The sequence below is a fragment of the Hyaena hyaena genome, unplaced genomic scaffold (assembly GCF_003009895.1).
Source record: "Hyaena hyaena isolate Hyena2069 unplaced genomic scaffold, ASM300989v1 scaffold_9, whole genome shotgun sequence".
Taxonomy (NCBI): domain Eukaryota; kingdom Metazoa; phylum Chordata; class Mammalia; order Carnivora; family Hyaenidae; genus Hyaena; species Hyaena hyaena.
This window is the reverse complement of record NW_024080641.1, coordinates 644,341-663,468: the sequence shown is the minus strand read 5'-3', so window position 1 is coordinate 663,468 and position 19,128 is coordinate 644,341. Positions and strand designations below refer to the sequence as shown.

The following is a 19,128-nucleotide window of genomic DNA, read 5'->3' as shown; positions in this document are numbered from 1 at the left end:
GGGGACCGTGGCCAGGAGACAAAGCTCAGCCCGAGCCTCACGTCTTGTCCTACTTGGACCGGCTGCTCGACCCCAGGCGACCCGCGGGAGGTCCAGCCACCCCCTCCCACCTCCGGGGCCCCAGCTCCCGTTGAGCTTAGAGACTACAATTCCCGCCAGGCCTTGCGCTATCGCGCCTAAAGACTTCACAGACCCGGCTCTGTATGGGCTGCTGGGAATTGAAGTCCTTAATGCTTCTCCCGGCTGCAGAGAGGATGGGAATTTTTTTCGGAGGTGGGGTTCGGAGGTGGGGGGGCGGGTTATGAGATGCCGGGGTCCCAAGGCGCTGCAGGGGGGAGGAATAATATCCAGGACCCCGAGAGGGCGCGGAGTCCTAAGTCCTCGGGGGTCATGTAGTGGGTAAGCGATCCCCACCTCCGGGGGATCGGTGGGTGAGGTTGGGGTACACCTCGGTGTTTCGGGACCCCCCTTTCTAGGGCCACGTGCCCCTCCCCCGGGGCGGCCAGCAAGCGCTGCAGCAGCCGCACTCGCGGGCAGGAGATCCGCGCGCCTCTGCACCTACCCCCGCCCCTACGTGCTGAGGCCTCCCCCCAGCATCGGCCTGGGGCGGGGGCTGGGGCAGGGGGAGGGGGAGGAGCGGACTCACCCGGAGCCGCCGCCGCCGCCGCCGCCGCCGCCGCCGCCGCCGCAGCCCCGCGCGCCCGCCGCGGTGCCCGCTCGGCTCCTCCCCCCGCCCCTGGCGCAGGTCCGCGGCTCCTCCCCTTGCACCCCCTCCTTCCTCCCCACCGAACCTGCGGCTTGAGAGCAGAAATCGCGCGGCCGCAGCGAGGAAGGAGGGAGATTTCCCAGGGCCAAGCCGTCCGAGACCCAGCTCTCTTACACAGTGGAACATCCAGCTGTCTGGGATCGTGACCCTCTGCTGCCCAGGATTCAGGGGCCCCGGCCCCCAGCCCCTCTTCTCTCAGCCGGAAAAGTCTGGGACCCCAGTCACTTCTACCAGAACCCAGGGTAATGAGCTCCCACCCCCTCCATTCTCAGATCCAGGAATCCACTCCTCCCCTGGCCCTTCTTTCACAGCACTCAGGACTTGGAGGCTTCCCATCTGGGGAGTTCTGGAGGCTGGCGGGCCGGGGGGGGGGGGGGGGGGGGGGGGGGGGGGGGGGGGGGGGGGGGGGGGGGGGGGGGGGGGTGGAGGCGGAGCCTCAGAGTTAGCGGGTTTGGAGAATCTTAGCCCGGTGCGAGGCACAAGCAAGGGACCAGGGTTTGGATCCTGCCTTGGCCGGCTCCTGCCTTTGTGACCTCGGACCTTTTTCTCTGAGGTCCAGTTTCTTCATCACAAAAAATACATATAGACAATAAACCTGTTTCCTAAGAGATCCAGACGTTTGAAAAACCGGGCAATATAGGTAAAGCATTGGCACCAAGTTGGTGCTTAATGAATCTTCCTCCAAAGCAGCAAGTAACTGTCATATTAATAGCGGTTAACGATAATTGCCACTGAGTGTGATCTGGGCCCTGTGCTTTGAAAGCACTTCAAAGTGCTTTGAAAGCATTTTCTTGTTTAATCTTCACCAGCCATGCCAATGCTATTCCCATTTCACAGAGGAGGAAACTGAGGTCCATAGAGGTGAAATCCCTTGGAGAAGGTCCAGAGCCACACAATCACAGCAACAGCCCACAGGGGTGGCTGGGAGGAGCTTCAGTCTTCCTCAGTGCTGCCTCCGCTACCCCCAGTGACATTCATATAAATATAATTTCTAAGTAAAAAAATATTTTGGGGGCTCTGGGTGGCTCAGTCGGTTGAGCATCTGACTTCGGCTCAGGTCATGATCTCAGGGTTTGTAGGTTTGAACCCCACATTGGGCTCTGTGCTGACAGTGCAGTGCCTGCTTCAGATTCTCTCTCTCCCTCTCTCTGTTCCTCCTGTGCACGCTCTCTCTCTTGTTCAAAAATAAATTAATAAACTTAAAAAAAAAGAGGGGCAAATTTTCCTATTCCGCTCAGACTTGTTTAAAAAAAAAATTCTTCTTCTACCAAGGCAACTTTAAGACAAGTTCCCTAGGGCCTCCCTTTAACTAGACTCCACTCCTCCCCACATATTGCTACCTGTGTATACATTTGCAGTCACTGTCACCCTGCAGACTCCCCCAGGAATGCCTCCAAGGCTCACCCCGACTCTTATCCCCAGTGCTGCTTCATTCTCCCCGATGGACCCGCACTGGCACCCAGGGAAGCTGGCATGGAGGGCGCACGGCCAGGTGTATGCACACAGGTCCAGGCAGCTCAGAGCCCACTCATAAGCAGATCCTTGCACCCAGCTAGCCTGTCCAGAGTCCACAGGCGGCCCCGTCCACTGGGAGAGATACACAGAAGGAAGTGTGCAGCAACGCATACACTCAGATGGCTATGCACGTGGACTTGCCACACTTCCAGGACACATTTCCAAAGAGACATCTACTCACGGACTGGCCGCTGGAGGGCACCGGGTGTGCCTGTGGTTTGGGACATGGCAGGGCCAGGGTTCACATCCAAGGCCTGCTCTCAGTATTACGTGTGGAGTGCTTAGATGCTCAATGCCTCGGTTTCCCCATCTGTAAACGGAAGTTTTTTTTAAAAAACCCAGATTCCAGGTTATTAAGTTATTTTGAAGATTAAGTTAAATTCACATGAGATGCTTAGACAAAACGGTTCCTTACTAATGACAATTAGTATTGTCATAATTAATACTTATATGCACTTGCTCATGTACTTTTTATTTCTTTATTAAAAATTTTTTATGTGTATTTATTTTTGAGAGACAGAGAGTGAGTGGAGGAGGGACAGAGAGGAAGGGAGACACAGAATCTGAAGCAGGCTCCAGGCTCTGAGCTGTCAGCACAGAGCCCAATGCGGGGCTTCAACTCACTGACCATGAGATCATGACCTGAGCTGAAGCCGGACGCTTACCCGACTGAGCCACCCAGGCGCCCCTCTTTATTTTTTTAAAGTAAACTCTACACCCTGCACGGGGCTTGAACTTATGCTGCGGAGATCAAGAGTCACGTGCTCTCTCAGCTGAGCCAGCCAGACACCTGCTCACATTTTTTTTTAATTGTTTTTGACATTTATTTATTTTTGAGAGACAGAAGAGACACAGCACAAGTAGGGTAGTGGCAGAGAGAGAGAGAGAGTAAGACACAGAATCTGAAGCAGGCTGCAGGCTCTGAGCTGTCAGCACAGAGCCCGAAGTGGGGCTTGAACTCACAAACTGTGAGATCATGACTTGAGCGGAAGTCGGGCGCTTAACCAACTGAGCCACCCAGGCGCCCCTTACATTCTTTATTTTATGCATTTGACAAGTGAGGCAATTGAGGCTCAGAGAAGGGAAAGAGATGCCCTTCCTGAGGTCACACAGCTGGGAAATGTCAGAGTTGAAATTCAAAACCCACGTGGGTCTGAATCTAGACCCTTGCCTTCAGCCATTACATTGTTTGCATCCAGGAAGTTTGAGGACCTTGCCTGTTGTAGCCAATGGGAGTGTGGAATAGCACAGGGTACTGGACAGGGAGCCAGGAGACAGAGTCCTCTGTGTTCATTGAATCCCGTCCATACAGTCATTCGCTAAATACTTACTGAACATCTGCTGTGTGCCAGGCCCTGCCCTAGGCACCAGGGACCCAGCTAGGAACAAAGCAGAAAAAGAGCCCAGCCTTGGGAGGGTCAAGGGTCTAGTGGAGACAGATAGTCATCAGATACCTAGCTGTATGTATTAGAGTCAATGTGTGTTCAAGAAGGAAGTCATGGAAGGCTTCCCTGAGGAAGTGACCAAGTGATTTGAGCTCAGAAGGGTGAGTAGGTATAAACCGGGTGAAAATGGGGGAAGGGTGGGGAAATACTCCAGTGAGAAGGACCACCCCACTCCATGCAGGGCCCCGGGGAAGGAGGGAGTTTGGCTCATGGAAGACTGCCAAACATCTAAGCTCTAGGGGGCGAGTAGCACTTTCTTTTGTTTATTGCTGCATCCTTTCTGCTTGACACATTGCCTGACACACAGTAGGCAATCAATAAATATTGACTGTTTGAATGGAGGAGTACAAGTACAAGAAAGAGTAAGTAGAGGAATGTATGTATGTATGTATGTATGTATGTATGGATGGATGGATGGATGGGTGGATGGATGGGTGGATGGATGGATGGATGGATGGATGGATGGATGGATGGATGAGTGGCTGGCTGGAGGATTGGATAAATTTATGTGGGTGGGTGGATGAACTGAGAGTTGGATGGGTGAATAAATGGTTCAATGGACAGCAAGGTGGGTGGATGGCTGAGTAAATGGATGAATTTACATCAGTACCTACATATTCACGCACAAATGTTCCTGGAAATTGATGCAGATACACACCCAGACACACACACACATGTGTGTATACAAAGGTTTACCTCTCCTTATGGTGCTGACCCTGGAGAGGAGAAGTTGGCCACCCTTGGCTAGGGCCTGTGTGGATGAGGACACAGGGAAAGAAACCCTCTGACCAGGGCTACAACCAGCCCCACCCCCACTGCGGCACTGACATAATTTCTGGAATAGGAAGAAAGTGCTGATACAGGGATTTGTGTCCCAGGCTGTGAGCCAGGCCAGGGAATGGGACAGGAATGGCCCAAGAGAGATGAGGTGAGTGGCAGAGGGAGGCATGTGGGGCGATGATAGACAAAGGAGACAGAGAGATAGACACAGAAGCAGAGATAGAGCAATGGAGACAGAGACACACAGAAAGCTATAGAGACACGGAGAATAAGAGATGACACAAAAAGAGACACACAACATAGAAATTCAAATTCAGACACAGAGCGAGACAAGGCAGGGTTCCAGAGATGAGAGAGAGAGGGAGAGAGAGAGGAGGAAAAATAAAGACACGGAGAGAAATGGAGACACAGGGAGATGGAAACATGGAGATACAGATGCTAGAGGGGAGAGAAACAGAGACAGACAGGGAATGACACCCAGAGAGGGAAGAAAGAGAGCTTCAGAAGAGGCAGCTAAAACTAGGCTCAGAGAGGGGAAGACATTTGCACAGTCTGGACATAGCATTTGATGCTGGTCTGTTTGACTCCAGAGTCCATTCCGTGTTCTCTTCACCCTGTGTTGCCTCATGAGGACCAGAGGGACACAGGCAAGTGGGGCTGAGGCTGCTGAGCATGGGTCACAGCGATAGAGTCTTTCATTTACCCACTCAACACATCCTGGAAAGGGTGACGCTGGAGAGTCAGAGAGAAGTTAGGAGCTTCTGGTCTACCAGGGTAGGTAGACACCGCCCCAAATGGGAGCGATGGGGAAGTGCATTCCAGGCAGCAGGCGCGGGATGTGGAGAGTGAAAACAGGAATGGGGTGGTAAGGATTGGAGAGTGTTTGGAGGGGTGAGGTGGGAGAGGAGGGTGGGACAAGATGGTGCAGATCTCACATGCCTGGCTGAGAGGCTCCAACATTGTCCAGGGGCACTGGGGAGCCATGGGAGGGCTGGAAGCTGGGCAGGGGCAGGTCGGCTCTGGGAGCAGAAAGAACCCTCTGGAACCCTTCAGGGCAAGAAGGAGGAGGGAGAGGGCAAGAGGAAGGTGGGGGCAAGGGTCCAGGCATGGGAATGAAGAGAAGAGGAGTCAGGGGGCAGGAGAGATAGAGCTTGGTGTGCCTGTTGTCATGGGAATGAAGGATGTTCCCTGCTTTGTAGGGATGGAGTTGGCCACCAGAAATGGAAAGGACAGCCTGATGGGACAGAAAGACATCAGGGTGAGTAAAGGGAGTCAGGGCCCCAGAGGAACTGAAGATGGTACTGAGTCTATTTGAGTGAGGATTGTTTTCTTTTTAATTTTTTTTAATGTTTTATTTATTCCTAGGAGAGAGAGAGAGACAGCATGAGCAGGGGAGGTTCAGAGAGAGAGGGAGCCACAGATTGAAACAGGCTCCAGGCTCTGAGCCGGCAGTCAGCACAGAGCCCGACGCGGGGCTCGAACCCACGAACCGCGAGATCGTGACCTAAGCGAAAGTCGGACGCTTAACCGACTAAGCCACCCAGGCGCCCCGATTGTTTTCTTTTTAAATATTTTTAATGTTTATTCATTTTCTGAGAGACAGAGAGAGACAGAACATGAGCAGCGTAGGGGCAGAGAGAGAGGGAGACACAGACTCCGAAGCAGGCTCCAGGCCCTGAGCTGTCAGCACAGAGCCCGATGCGGGACTCGAACCCACAAACTGTGAGATCATAACCTGAGCCGCAGTTGGACGCTTAAGCGACGGAGCCACCCCGGCGCCCCTAAGTGAGGATTGTTTTAACTGGCAATGACAGAGACTCAAAGGACTTAAGCATAAGAGGGAATCAACTGAATGGAGGAAGGCTTCAGGCATGGCTGGATCCAGGTATCCCGAAGACCATCATCAGAAATCTGTCTGCATTTTTAGTTTCTGCTTTCCTCACGTTGTCTTTGCTTCCAGGCATGTTCTCTCCGCATATGGTGATGTGATACCCCTGGCAGCTCCAGCCTAGACTCTGACCAGCCTGGCAACCTTACTGGGAAAAAAAAGATCCTCTTGTGTAACAGATCCAGCAAAACTTCAAGGGTTGACTCTGTATTCTAGAGTGATTTTGAAGCTCACCCCTGAAGAAATCACTGAGAAAATCAAGGTGCCACTAGCTAGAAAGCAGAGAATCTATGCTTAGCAAGCAGGAATAACGGACAGTCGAGGCGGAGACCATCTGGGAGTGGAGAGCAGAGGACAGAGAAAGAAAGCAGGTAACAGAGACAGAGAAGGAAGGACAGACAGCATAACTAAGCAAGTCCAGCCTTTCCCCCCACAGTTCCTGCTGAGAGCTCTGCAGACACGAAGACAGAAATGCCTTAGGGACACCTGCGTGGCACAGCCCTTCAACTCCCGCACTCAGGCGCAGGTGCCCCCAGACCGGGCTCCTCTGGACCCAGGAATCCAGGCTCCCATTCCCTCCTCCCTTAGACTCAGGGGTCCGGGACCCTCCCCTCTCCCCCTCCCCCCAGCTCCTTCCTCACTCAGAGCCAGGAGCTGGAGCCCCCAGCCCCTCCCCCTCCCTCTGGAGGTACCATGGTAACCAGGCCCCCTGCCCACCCTCCCCCGCAACCCATATAGAATCCCATTTCTGTTGGAGTCTGGCCTGTGTCTAACCAGTGCCTGCGTGAGACAGGGATGAGCGGAGGGCAAGTGGGACCAGAAAGGGGATGACAGAGGGCAGGGGAGCCGGTTCTGAGAGAAGAGAGATGGACAAGGGAGGCTGGGGAGAGGAGGGGGGAGACGTAGGGAAACAGAGAGGCAGGCTTGGAGGGAGGCCGACTATGAAGAGTGGGAGGGCCGGGGGGCTGCGGAGACGGTGGGGAAACTAGCTGAGGCGGAGCCTGGGGGGATGGAAGGAGGGAGGGGGAGAGAAGTGGAGAGGAAGAGAGCAGAGAAATCAAGGGAAAGAGTGGAGAAGAGATGGGGAGAGATCAGGGGAGAGAGATGGGGAGACACTAGCAGGGGGCGGGTGGGGGAGACCTGGGAAGAGAGAGGGAGAGGGAGAGAGGCGGGGAGAGGCAGCGTCCCGAGGAGATTCGGAGAGACGGAGGAAGAAGCGGGAAAGGGGCAAAGAAGGCGTCAGGGCACACAGGAAATGGAACTCAGTGGGTTCCCAGAGGTTAGGGGAACCCGGATGCCTATTCGGTCTCAGCCTTCCAGGTCGTCCGTGTTTTTCCCCTGGGGCTTCAAAGAGAAGAAGGAGGAGGCAGCCACGGGGAGAAGGCGCTGGGGCGGGTGGGTCAGTCAGGACCCTTCTCACCTTCCTGAGGCATCATCCCTCACCCGCCTTCCCGGGATGCAGCAAGAGGTGGAGACCCTATGTTCTTCCACCGCGGGCAACCCCAGCGTGCACAGGGAGGCAGGTAGTGTGTGTGTGTGTGTGTGTGTGTGTGTGTGTGTGTGTGTGTGTGTGTGTGGCGGGGGGGGGGTTTCCTTCCTCCATGCACCGTGCGGTAACACTGGCTTTCAGTGTGGCCTTAAGCTAGTCATTGGCCTAACAGAGAGCCCCCCAGACTCTGATGTTGACCGGACTCCTGGGCAGCACCCTTTGGCCCTTAAATTACATTTCTCATTACATTTGCGGTTCCCTGGGCAATGGTCTGGACCAGAACTAGATTTCCCATGAGCCTCTGGGGCCTTAACAACTCTTCTGAGGCTACGGTCTCCTGGGGCGCTCTGCCCTGGTCCCTCACGCTCCCCTTTTCTGCCACACTGAGCTCAGCAGCTAACCGCAAAGCCGCTCCGCCTCCATCTTCCCGTGCTCAATGGTCTCACTGCCAACGTGGTCACTGGGCTAGACCCCAGACACTACCCACCTCCACTTCCGCCCACACCCATGGGTCCCCAGCCCCCTCTTCCTGCCCACTCCCGTTGCCCTGTCCCTGCCTCTCCATCCCCACAGGCCCAGCTCAGGTCTCCTCCTCTTCCTCTTTCTCTACCTAACTCCAGGTCTCCATTTTCTCTCCTCAAGCCCACCCCCCACTTGGCTCCTGAGGGGCCATCTGACCTCCAGCATTGACCCTGTCCCTCCTCTGCTATCACCTCCCCTTCCTTCTCCATCACTTCTGGGATGGAGTCCCAGCCCCTCAGCTTCAGACCCTGTGTGGTCGGCCACCAGCTGACAACTTCAGGCTCATGCTCCAGGGCTCCCTGCTTGCCCACTACTTTAGCACAGGTCATTCATTCATTCATGCATTCCCTCACTCAGCCAACCTGTAGCATCCTTGGTGAGGATGCATTTGGCTGCATGTAATAGAAATTGGACTCAGTGTAAAATAAAGAATAGAAGCCCAGATGTGGGGTGGGGTTTGGGTTTCGTGGAGTCAGCAGCTCAGTGATGTCACTGAGAACCCAGCTTTTTTTTCCCCTGTGTTTTGGTCTGTGATGTGTCTCCCTTGCACACCAGCTTGCTTACCTCATGGTCACAAAATGGCTGCCACAGTTCCAGGCATCACTTGCAGAGGGTTCTTCATCTTAAGAGCCCCCACATGATCCCCCCTCACATCTTTTTGGTCAGCACTCCGTCACCCACTCACTTTTGTCTCAACCCCAGGCAAAAAGATTATCATGATTATTTAATTTTTATTTTCTTTAATTTTTAATATTTTATTTATTTTTGAGAGAGAGATAGAGACAGCGTGAGCAGGGGAGGGTGAGAGAGAGAGAGGGAGACACAGAATCTGAAACAGGCTCTAGGCTCTGAGCTAGCTGTCAGCACAGAGCTCGACGCGGGGCTTGAACCCACGAACCGTGAGATCATGACCTGAGCCGAAGTCAGATGCTTAACCGACTGAGCCACCCAGGCTCCCCTATCATGATTATTTTAGCCAGCGGTCCTCGACTCTGGCTATACATAAGGTGGAAGGATTTAAAAACAAAAAAAATCTATACCCAAACTCACTTCAGATCCAATTTAACCAGAATCTCTAGGACTTGGGTCCTTGCATCTATAATTTTTGAATGCTTGCCAGGTGATTACGACCAACAGTAAGGGTTGGAAGGTATTGGTTTAAACTGGATGGGATACCTCTGAAGAAAGGATAGTGGTGAGCCTCCCCTGAGCTGCATGGGTGAGGGCTGGAGCCTTCTCAAACTGGGGAGGAAGGACGTTATATTTAGCTCCAGAAAAGCTGAGTGGAATTGAAGTTGACCAGTTGGCCAGTTTTGAAGATCAATATTTGTTCTTTTCAGCTTTGTAGCTTTCTCGGTGGTACTTTGGGACCAGTAACACTTTTTAACCTATCAGGTTTCAAACGTTGGCATCGGCCGACAGAAAGTCCGTGGCAAGGCGCCTGGGCAGCTCAGTCAGTTAAGCGCCTCTTGATTTCAGCTCAGGTCATGATCTCACAGTTCGTGATATCGAGCCCCGTGTAGAGCTCTGTGCTAACATGTAGAGCCTGCTTGGGATTTGTCTCTCTCTCTTTCTTTCTCTCTCATTCTGGTTCTCTGCCCCTCTCCCACTCACAACCTCTCTGTCTCTCTCAAATAAATAAATAAACAAACAAAAAGAAAGAAAGCCCATAAGCCCGTGGGTCCCAAGTGTTTTGCCAATGGTGCCTAATGAATGAAATGACCCAGCCTGTTCTCAAGCAGATAAGGCGGACATGAAATACGCCATATCACAAATAATTAAACACCTACAAATGCAATAAGTGCTCCTTAGCTTGGGGCTGAAGAGAATTCTGAGAAGTTCCTGCAGATGAGCATATTCTTTTGTGCTTAAAGACCTTAGTCCCTGGTGGTCCCTCTGCATAAACATCCTTTTCCCTACCATTTCTTTATTTGGCAAGCTCCTCCTTATTCCTTAGGTCTTACTGTAGACATTACCTCCTCCAGGGAGTCTCCCCTGATTGCCCTTAGACTAGGCTTCCCTTTCACCTTGTGACACTGCCACTGTAGCTTGTATTGCACTCCCCCGCCCCAGCAGACTGGGATCTTTGGAGGGCAGAGCAGATTGTCTAGACAAGAGTGGGTGAGAGACAGCAGACTGGGCGGGGACTGAGAGCACAGAGTCTGGATCCAGACGCCTAGATTTTTATCCTGATTCTATCACTTGGGCAAGTCACATAACCTTTCTATGCTTCTGTTTCATCATTTGTTAAACTACACTATTTCAGGAAGTTGTCATGAGGATGCAGTGGAAAACACTTTTGAAAGTGGTTGGCTTTTTATTTTATTATTTCTTTTAATGTCAGCTCTACACCCAATGTGGGCCTTGCACTCACAACCCTGAGATCAAGAATTGCTCTCCTGACTGAGCCAGCCAGGTGCCCCGAGTGCTTGGCTTTTTCTTTTCTTTTCTCTTTTTACTTAGTTTTGAAAGATTTTTAATGTTTATTTATTTTTGAGAGAGAGAAAGAGAGGCAGAATGTGAGTGGGGGAGGGGCAGAGAGAGGGAGATACAGAATCTGAAGCAGGCTCCAGGCTCTGAGCTGTCAGTGCAGAGCCCGACATGGGGCTCGAACTCATAGACCGTAGGATCATGGCCTGAAGCTGATGTTGGACGTCCAACCAACTGAGCCACCCAGGTGCCCCTGCTTGGCTTTTTAAAAGGGACTGTCAACATATATGGGCCACCTGGGTAGCTCAGTTGGCTAAGCGTCCAACTCTTGGTTGTGGCTCAGATCATGATCTCACAGTTCATGAGTTCAAGCCCCGCATCAGTCTCTGCTGACAGAGCGGAGCCTGGTTGGGATTCTCTCTCTCCCTCTCTCTCTCTGCCCCTCCCCTACTCGTTCTCTCTCTCAACATAAATAAACTTAAAAATTAAAAAAAAAAAAAAGGCCTGCAAACATATAGTTATTGTTCCATGGGCAAATTTGAGGAGAACACTGTGTTGAAGGAATGTAGGGGAAGCCAGTACAGCTGGAGGAAAATGATGGAAGTCAACAGGGGTGACCGCATGCAGGGCCAGCGCTTCTCAAAAGGGATCTTGTTAAAATGCAGATTCGGGGGGCGCCTGGGTGGCTCAGTCGGTTAAGCGTCCGACTTTCGCTTAGGTCATGATCTCGCGGTTCGTGGGTTTGAGCCCCGCATCGGGCTCTGTGCTGACTGCCCGCTCAGAGCCTGGAGCCTATTTCAGAGTCTGTGTCTTCCTCTCTCTCTGACCCTCCCCTGCTCACGCTGTCTCTCTCTCTCCTAGAAATAAATAAAAATATTAAAAGTAATAATAATAAATAAAATGCAGATTCGGATCCCATAGGTCTGAGGTGGACCCCAACATGCTGTGTCTCAGACAAGGTCCTGCTCCCCAGATCACAAGTGAGGAGCAAGTCTCCACCCCAGAGAGGACTTTACCCTGAAGGCAAGAGAAAGCCACTGGTGCTTTGTAAGGAAGGGGCCCAGCTGCCCTGCGCAAACAGATGAGAAGGTGGGAGGCTGGGGACCAGAGAAGGGGATTTCCGATGCTACCAGCTGAGCTGTGTCAACGCCTCAAAGTCAAAGACGCCGGGAGCTTAGCTGGGACTCGGCTGTGTGCTGGAGACACCGTGTTCCTGCTCACAGAGCCCATTGTTAAGTTTTGCAAGCTGGTGGTTAAAACCGTGGGGGGTTTCAAATTGGTCATGGTGGGTATATTGATAGCGTGGAAACTGGCAAATGCTACAGTCGGTGTGTGTGTGTGTGTGTGAGAGAGAGAGAGAGAGAGAGACCGGGAGAGTGACATTAATTAAAAATTTGAGAGAAAGAGCGAGAAAGAGATTAATTCAACATTTACCAGCACACCGCTGAGTTTATTGGCTCCGACGAGGGGGTCCCTAACACGTGGAATGTTCTAGTAGGGGCTGTTGGGGAGGGCTTATGATAGGAGCTGCTGGGTTAGGTGACTTTGGGGGGACTCAGGGAAGCAGGCTTGGGGCGCCGGCAGGAAGTGGAGGCAAGTCTGTGGCACAGGAGGAATGATCGGAGCTGACACCGGGCGTGGGGCCGAAGCGGCGCCAGCTCTGAACCAAGTGGAGGCTGTTTGGTCATCTTGTGGGTTGGGCAGTGTTCGTGTGCTGTCGTGTTGAGACGGGCCTCCGGGGTGGTCTGGTTTTTATCTCGGCCCGCCCTGGTCACAGAGTAGCCTTGGCTGATGGTGGCGCTCCGAGAAAGCGTTCCTGCCCTGGGCCGGACGGTTATCAGTGTCAGGGGCCGCTCTCTGTTCAGCGGCTGTAACAAAGAGACACCCCCAAAGGCAGGGGCGTGAAGAAGAGCGTGTAACAGGGGGTCAGGTGGTCCGGCTTGCTGGGACCTCCCAGCCGCGTGAGCCGATGCTGGGACCCGGGTTCCTGCCATATTGTTGCTCGAGTCGGGCAGAAGCTGGCTTATTGCCACGGTCACATTTCCGTCCCAGGGAAGGGGCAACACGTCCAAGACAAGCAATCTTCTTTTAAACAAATGAGCCCCGAGTCGCACCCCTCCCTCCCCCAACACCGTTGGCGAGAACTCGCTCACGTGGCCACTCGCGGCTGCAAGGGATGCTGGAAACTGTTGTTTCTAGTTGGGCGGCTGTGCCCGGTAAAACCCTAAGACTGTGGAGGAAGGGGAAACGGATTATTGGGGAACTAACAATTGGCCGAAAGAGAGACCTTAGCCAAGGGCGGAGTGGCCTAGAGGGGCCGATTGCGATCCGGAGGCTGGCTCTGAGAGTGCGGGAAGACCACACGCTGGGTTTACATGGTGTTGGGGGGGCTGCGGGGACGCGAATAGGAAGCAAAACCGGGCGAGGCCCTCCCTCTTCCTCCGGCCTTGCGGCGCCTCTCTAGCGCCCCCTGTAGGCAGAGCCTCACAGGAACCCAGCAGTCGGAGCTGAACAGGGGATTCGTAGGGTCCCTGCCCCGGGGTCACAGACCGAGTGGCTGTTGAAGGGAGTCTGCAGCCGAGAGGCAATAGCTTAGTAACTGGCGTGGGCCATTCGGGAATGGCGGGAAACTTGGGGATGCCCCCTGAAGCCGAATGATGTCTGAGGAGTGCTCAAGGCGACTGACATTGGGTTCTCCGTCCCCAGGAGCCCTCCCTCTGGACATTGAGACCCTAGAGGAGACGCAGACTCCGAGCCTGGGCAGGCCCGTCAAGTCCTCGTGAGTGGCCCCTGGTCTCATGACTTTTGATCTCAGCTCCCCCCGGAGGGGCGCGATGACAGCCCCCCCCCCCCGACTCTGACCTCAAAGGTCCCCGCCCACTCGCTCTCTCCCCAGGAAGCAGTACCTGCGTCAGGTCATTGCGGAATATGAGGCGCTGGACCGAGAGCTACCGTGCATCCGGAAGTTCCCCATGCCACCCGCTGCCCAGCCTCTGTGTCTGTGCATGGAGACCTTAGTGAGTGGCCCCCTGCCCCTGTGACCCCAGGCCCTGAGTCTCTGCACAGCTTGGGTGGATGATAGAAAGGGAACAGGCTCAGTAATGAGGTGAACAGAGGTTCAATCTAGGCTCTGCAACTCACCCAGCTGTGGGCTTGGCACAGGGCAGGCTGCTAAAAGTTATGAATTTGCCAAAGGGTCAGACATCACATTTATCACTGCTGATCTAGAAGGGGCAGAGAGAGCAGGAGAACAAGGGGGCAGAGAAGGGCCAAGATTGAAAGGAAGGTGTCCTGGGACTGCCTGGGTGGCTCATTTGGTTAAGTGTCTCAGCTCATGATCTCCCAGTTAGTGAGTTCGAGTCCCATGTGGGGCTCTGTATGGACAGCTCAGAGCCTGGAGCCTGCTTCAGATTCTGTGTCTCCCTCTCTCTCTGCTTCTGCCCTGTTCATGCTCTGTCTCTCTCTCTCTCAAAAATAAACGTTAACAATTTAAATTAAAAAAAAATAAAGAAAAGAAAGGCAGGTGTCCTTCTAATGCATTTACTATGAAATCCTGTAAAGTTTGCAAATATAGCCAAGACTCAAGATGAAGCCCATGTTTTGGGCAGATTCGGTGAACCGGTCATTCCTGGTTCAAGTCCATTGGCAATCGCTGCACTGGTCAGCGGAGGTATCTATTAGGTTCTCGCTCGAAGATTACGTGAGAAGAGCTGAACTTAATAGGATGCTTCCCGTGTTTCAGGCACTGGTCTGAGATGCACTCCCTCAGGTGATCTGTGTGACTTTACCCCAACACAGACATTGTTGTCCTTGCTATAAGGAACCTATTCCGAGCCCATCCCTCCTCTTCTTTGTGGCTTAGAACAGGGGACCCTGCCTGCCCCTCACATCCATGCACAGCTTGCCTTCCTGGAGGTGACCAATTTCATGACGTCATCTATTTCGTCAGCAATTTTATAAGCTCTGATGATGGTGTATCTCCTTCTGCATGGTAATCTCACGCTCAAAATGTGGTTAGTGATCAGTATGTTTCTGAATGACAAGTCACTATGACCCTTATTATTATTTTTACAACCGGACATTCCTTAAAATGCTAATAGGAACATAAAAGGAAAAGTGTACCACTTAAATCCTTGCGGGATCTTTAAGAGCTGCTAAAAAGTCTGCCATCCAAATTTGTGAGTTGTTTAAGCCAACTGTTCATTGACTATTGGCAAATCCGCTTGGTGAGAACTGATTTTTTTGGAGACTGACCTCAATGACAGTAGATGTTTTTCTATCCGAGAGATACCTATTCTCTCCAGGTTTGACTAGAGCGATAGGCTCCGGAGATATAGTGTGAAGCTTGTCCCTCAAACGTCACCTGGGATTCTGGCAGGTTCTGCAGATGGGTCTGAGGTGGGGACTTCCGGAACCTGGCCGCACCTGAGTGTCACGTGCTGAGCTCTCTCTCCTGACTCCTCCAGCCAGAGGAGGACCTTACCCATCTGGAGGTGCTGGAGGCTCTGGAGGCCGAGTTACCCGGAGCCATGGAGAGCGGGCGCGTGACCAGTATCCGTTTTGAAAATATGAACGTCATCTGTGGGACTGCGGGGCGCCGGGACAGGTGAGCCTGTGGCGGATTCCGGGCCCTGGAGCGACCAGGAAGGGCCTGGCGGCGGAGAGCAGGGCGCGGGGCCCGGAGGGGAGGAGGTGAGGGGTGTGGCCTAGGGGGTGGGGGAGGGGCGACGCCGGAGCCAAGGAGCCGAGCGGGCGGGGCCGGGAAGGGAAGGGGAGAGGGGGCTGGGTCTGGACGCCCCGGATTTGGCCCTGGTTGGTGAAAGTGCCCGACGAACGCGCAGGGTGAGAACCGGGAAGGGGCGGAGCCGAGAGCAAGCGCAGGGCGGGGGCAGGGCCAGGTGAGATCAGAGAGCACGTGGGATCTGGAGTGAGGAAATGGACTTTGAGTGACCCAGGTGGTGACCTGGAGGGATGCAACCGAGGTGTGGGGTCGGAGCCTGCAAGGCAGCTCTGAGGGGCGGGGCCTGGACCGAGCACCTTGAAGGTGTGGGGCGAGGAGTGACCCGGTGGGCAAGGGGCCTGGAGTGTCGAGTTGGGGGCGGGACCGGGAGAAACCTCTATCAGGGGACAGGCCTGAGACTCACTGAGGTGGCGGGACTGGACAAAGAAAGGGGCGGGCCCCGGAGCAGCGGTTCGAAAAGACGGAGCCTCGACAGACCACGATCAGGGGACAGGTCAGGCTGAGAGAAGATGGGACCTAGAACGACCTATGCGAGGGGTCGAAATCCGGTTGACCTCGGCGAGAGATCGGGGCTGCAGAGGTTTTAGAGCGCCGGGCTGAGCAACCCGAGCGGGTAAACGAGCCAGGCAGGGGCCCGTCAACAATCAAAGGCGAGGCTGGGACCACCAGCGATTCCCTTCGGTCTCCGCCCCGTCCCTGTCTTCTCGGCGCCACCCCCTCGCAGGTGGCTCATCACGGTCACGGACTTCCAGACTCGTTCGCGTCTGCTGCGCTGCGGCCTCCGCCTGCGCGGGTTCGAGCACCCGCTGGTGCGCCACGACGAGCTGCTGCTGGCCGACTACCGCCTGCACCTGCGCCGCTCCCTCGTCCGACGGCGCATGCTCGAGGCGCTGGGGGCGGAGCCGACCGAGGAAGACTAAGGCTCGGGGCGCGGGCCCTGGCTGCGCTGGCACACCGCCCGGTCGGCCCGGGCTACCCACCCGGAGCCCCCGAGGGAAGGGGGCGTTGCCTCCCCAGGAAGGAGGCGGGGCCGGCTCGAGGGGGTGGATACTGTGAGTTTAATTATAAAGAATGACCTGGTACAAAAGCCATTTCTCTCTGCAAAATCTTGGTGGGGAGTCAGGGGGAGGGAGGTGATGGGAGGTAGGGATGAACCCCCGTAATATAATCCCGCCTCCCGCATCTTCCCCCAGTCCCTGCCAACAGACGCCTGGGTCCCAGTCTCTTGAGGGATGAACTGGGGCTCGCGAGAGGGAAGACCCCGCGCCGGGGACTTTCAACCCATGCGGATCCCTGTCTCAGCGAGAACCACACGTCCTCACCCGCCCCCCTCCTCTCTTCTCCTCCCACCCCCCTTGGAAGACAATTCTCGGGCTTTTATTTCAGGGTTTGTTTTTTTTTTCTGTTTTTTGGTGTGTGTGTGTGTGTGTGTGTGTGTGTGTGTGTGTGTGTGTGTATGTTCTAGGGTTGTTGGTTTGTTGGTTTTTTTTTTTTTGTATTTTCTTTTGTTATTGTACCTCTTTTTGCTTTATCCTCTCCACCCCGCGCTGCCCCCATCCAGTCCCTTCCCCCCCACCCCGACCTCTCCTCCCCCCCTCCCCACCCCCTACACCCTCCCCAACCCCGCGGCACCCATCCAGAATGAACAAGCCCTTGATAGACGGGCGCCGCGCAGGCCCCCTGCGGACGGGGGGCATCCGACAAGGGGGAGGGGGCGGGTAGGGGCCCAGCGCGACCTCTGCCCCCCTCCTTGCCATCCCTCCCCCCTCCCACGACCCTCCCACAAGGTTCCCCGCAGATCCCTGACGTGGTGAGGGGAGAGGGCTGCAAGCACCCTCCCCCCATGGACGGAGCGCCCCCCCCCGGGGGGTAGGGGGCAGCAGAGGGGGAATGGGCTTGGGGAAAGGAGGGGGAGCTCCCTTCTTTGGCAGCTGAACATGGGGGGGACCTGAGGGCGATGCCCTCCCCCCTTTACCGACAGTAGGAGAGGGGGCTTCCCAGGGGAAGGGGTGGCTTAAAGTTCCCAAGCCCCAGGAATAAAGGGAGTGGGGGGAGGGAGGGAGCGTGCAGGAACAGCCATGCTGGAGGAAGAAGGAGCTTCTGGGAGAGAAGGAAAGGTTAGGAGGAGAGGGGGGATCTTCATGCAAAATGGATGGAGAGATGGCCCAGGGAGAACTAGAAAGAGCGAGATGAGAGAGGATGTGCAAGAAGTCACAGACCGGAGCAGAGAGAAGAGGAGGAATGGAGCCCATGGTGAGCAACAAGGGGGCTTGCCTAGGGTCTTCTCTGGCCAGGAGAAGGGGGTGTCGAGAGGGAAGAAAGTAGGCAGGGTACGAAGTCTGCAAGAGCTGTTCCTCACAGGAACCCAAAGTAAGGACGCCGGGCAAAGAGAGTGCAGCCCGAGTGTGTGGACGGAGACATGTGTGCGAGAGGAGAGAGAAGGTAGGGTTCCCCCAGGGAGATGGACAAAGTGACCCCGGAGCTGGCGCGGACAAGTAGACATTCAAGAATGAGTGTGCAGCAAAGCCACGTGCAGGAACATTGTCAGAGGAAGGGCCTGGCTTCGCGAGAGCGATGGGAGCGCTGCGGAGGCTGCGTGTGCAAGGGTGAGGGTGTGAGAAGGTGCACAGAAGAGAATGAAGCAGGACAGAGATCTGGAAAGGAAGGGTCCAAGGCGATGAGGAAGGGAATGAGCATCTGAGAGAGAAGCAGTTCCTGGGGGAGGAGGGAGACAGGTGTATGAGATTCGCCACAGAAGCTACAAGGTGAGAAGGGGGCCAGGGAGGCACGGGGGAGTGTCACTGTGGCAGGGACGGGAGGGGGGCGGTCGAGCAGAAACGTGGGGGTTCAAGAAGGGGCTAATGCTTAAAGAGAATGGATGGCAGCGCACCGGGAAAGGCGCACGGGATAGCAAGTGTGCAAGAACTGAACAAAGACAGGTATGTTCCAGAGAATAAGTATGCGTGCACAGAGTGTGGGAGCGGGTGGGGGAAGGGGTGTCCCAAGTGTGTCTGCAGCAAGGGTTTAGAGATTTTCAGAAGTGAGGTGTGCACGGGAGGGTACCAAGGGCGAGACTCTGAGAGAGGAGGGGTATGGAATGTGGGAGAAGAAATGGAATGTGGGCTAGGGAAAACGCAGGGGTGTTGAGCGCTGAGAGGGCCTCGCGAGCCAGAAGCGAAGGCGGAGTGTGCAAGACAGTGAGAGGGCGAATTTGTGCAAAATTGTAGCCTGGGGAGAGGAGAGAGGCAAGCAGGCGTGCAAAGGGGCGTGCAAGAGGCCGGGGGGGGGGCTGCTGTGTGTGCTGGGGAGAGGGGAGGGTGGGGAGAGCCCAGGGGCCTGGAGAGGGGGGGAAGGGTTGTTAGAGGAGCGGCAGGTGGTGGAATCTGAGGGCACCCCCTTCCCCTGCGGCCGGGGACAAACCCCATCCAATCAGGCTCAGGGCTGACCCTCTATGGCTCTGTCTGTTCCCCCTCCCCGGAACCAACCCTTCCCTCCTTCTCCATCCCCCTCTGCGATTTCCTCCATCACCACCCCCCCTCCCCCCCCCTCCCT

At 54.9% G+C, this 19,128-nt stretch overlaps 1 protein-coding gene across 1 annotated transcript; it reads left to right on the top strand.

The window, feature by feature from the left end:
• The first annotated feature begins 7,588 nt into the window (after positions 1-7,588).
• On the top strand, positions 7,589-16,663 carry CUNH19orf81 (chromosome unknown C19orf81 homolog). The gene is made up of 5 exons (XM_039245381.1): positions 7,589-7,917; positions 13,542-13,614; positions 13,732-13,852; positions 15,302-15,441; positions 16,301-16,663. Exons 1-5 carry the CDS (start codon positions 7,650-7,652, stop codon positions 16,494-16,496), a joined length of 798 nt encoding a protein of 265 aa, XP_039101312.1. The 5' UTR covers positions 7,589-7,649; the 3' UTR covers positions 16,497-16,663.
• Positions 16,664-19,128: the final 2,465 nt, after the last annotated feature.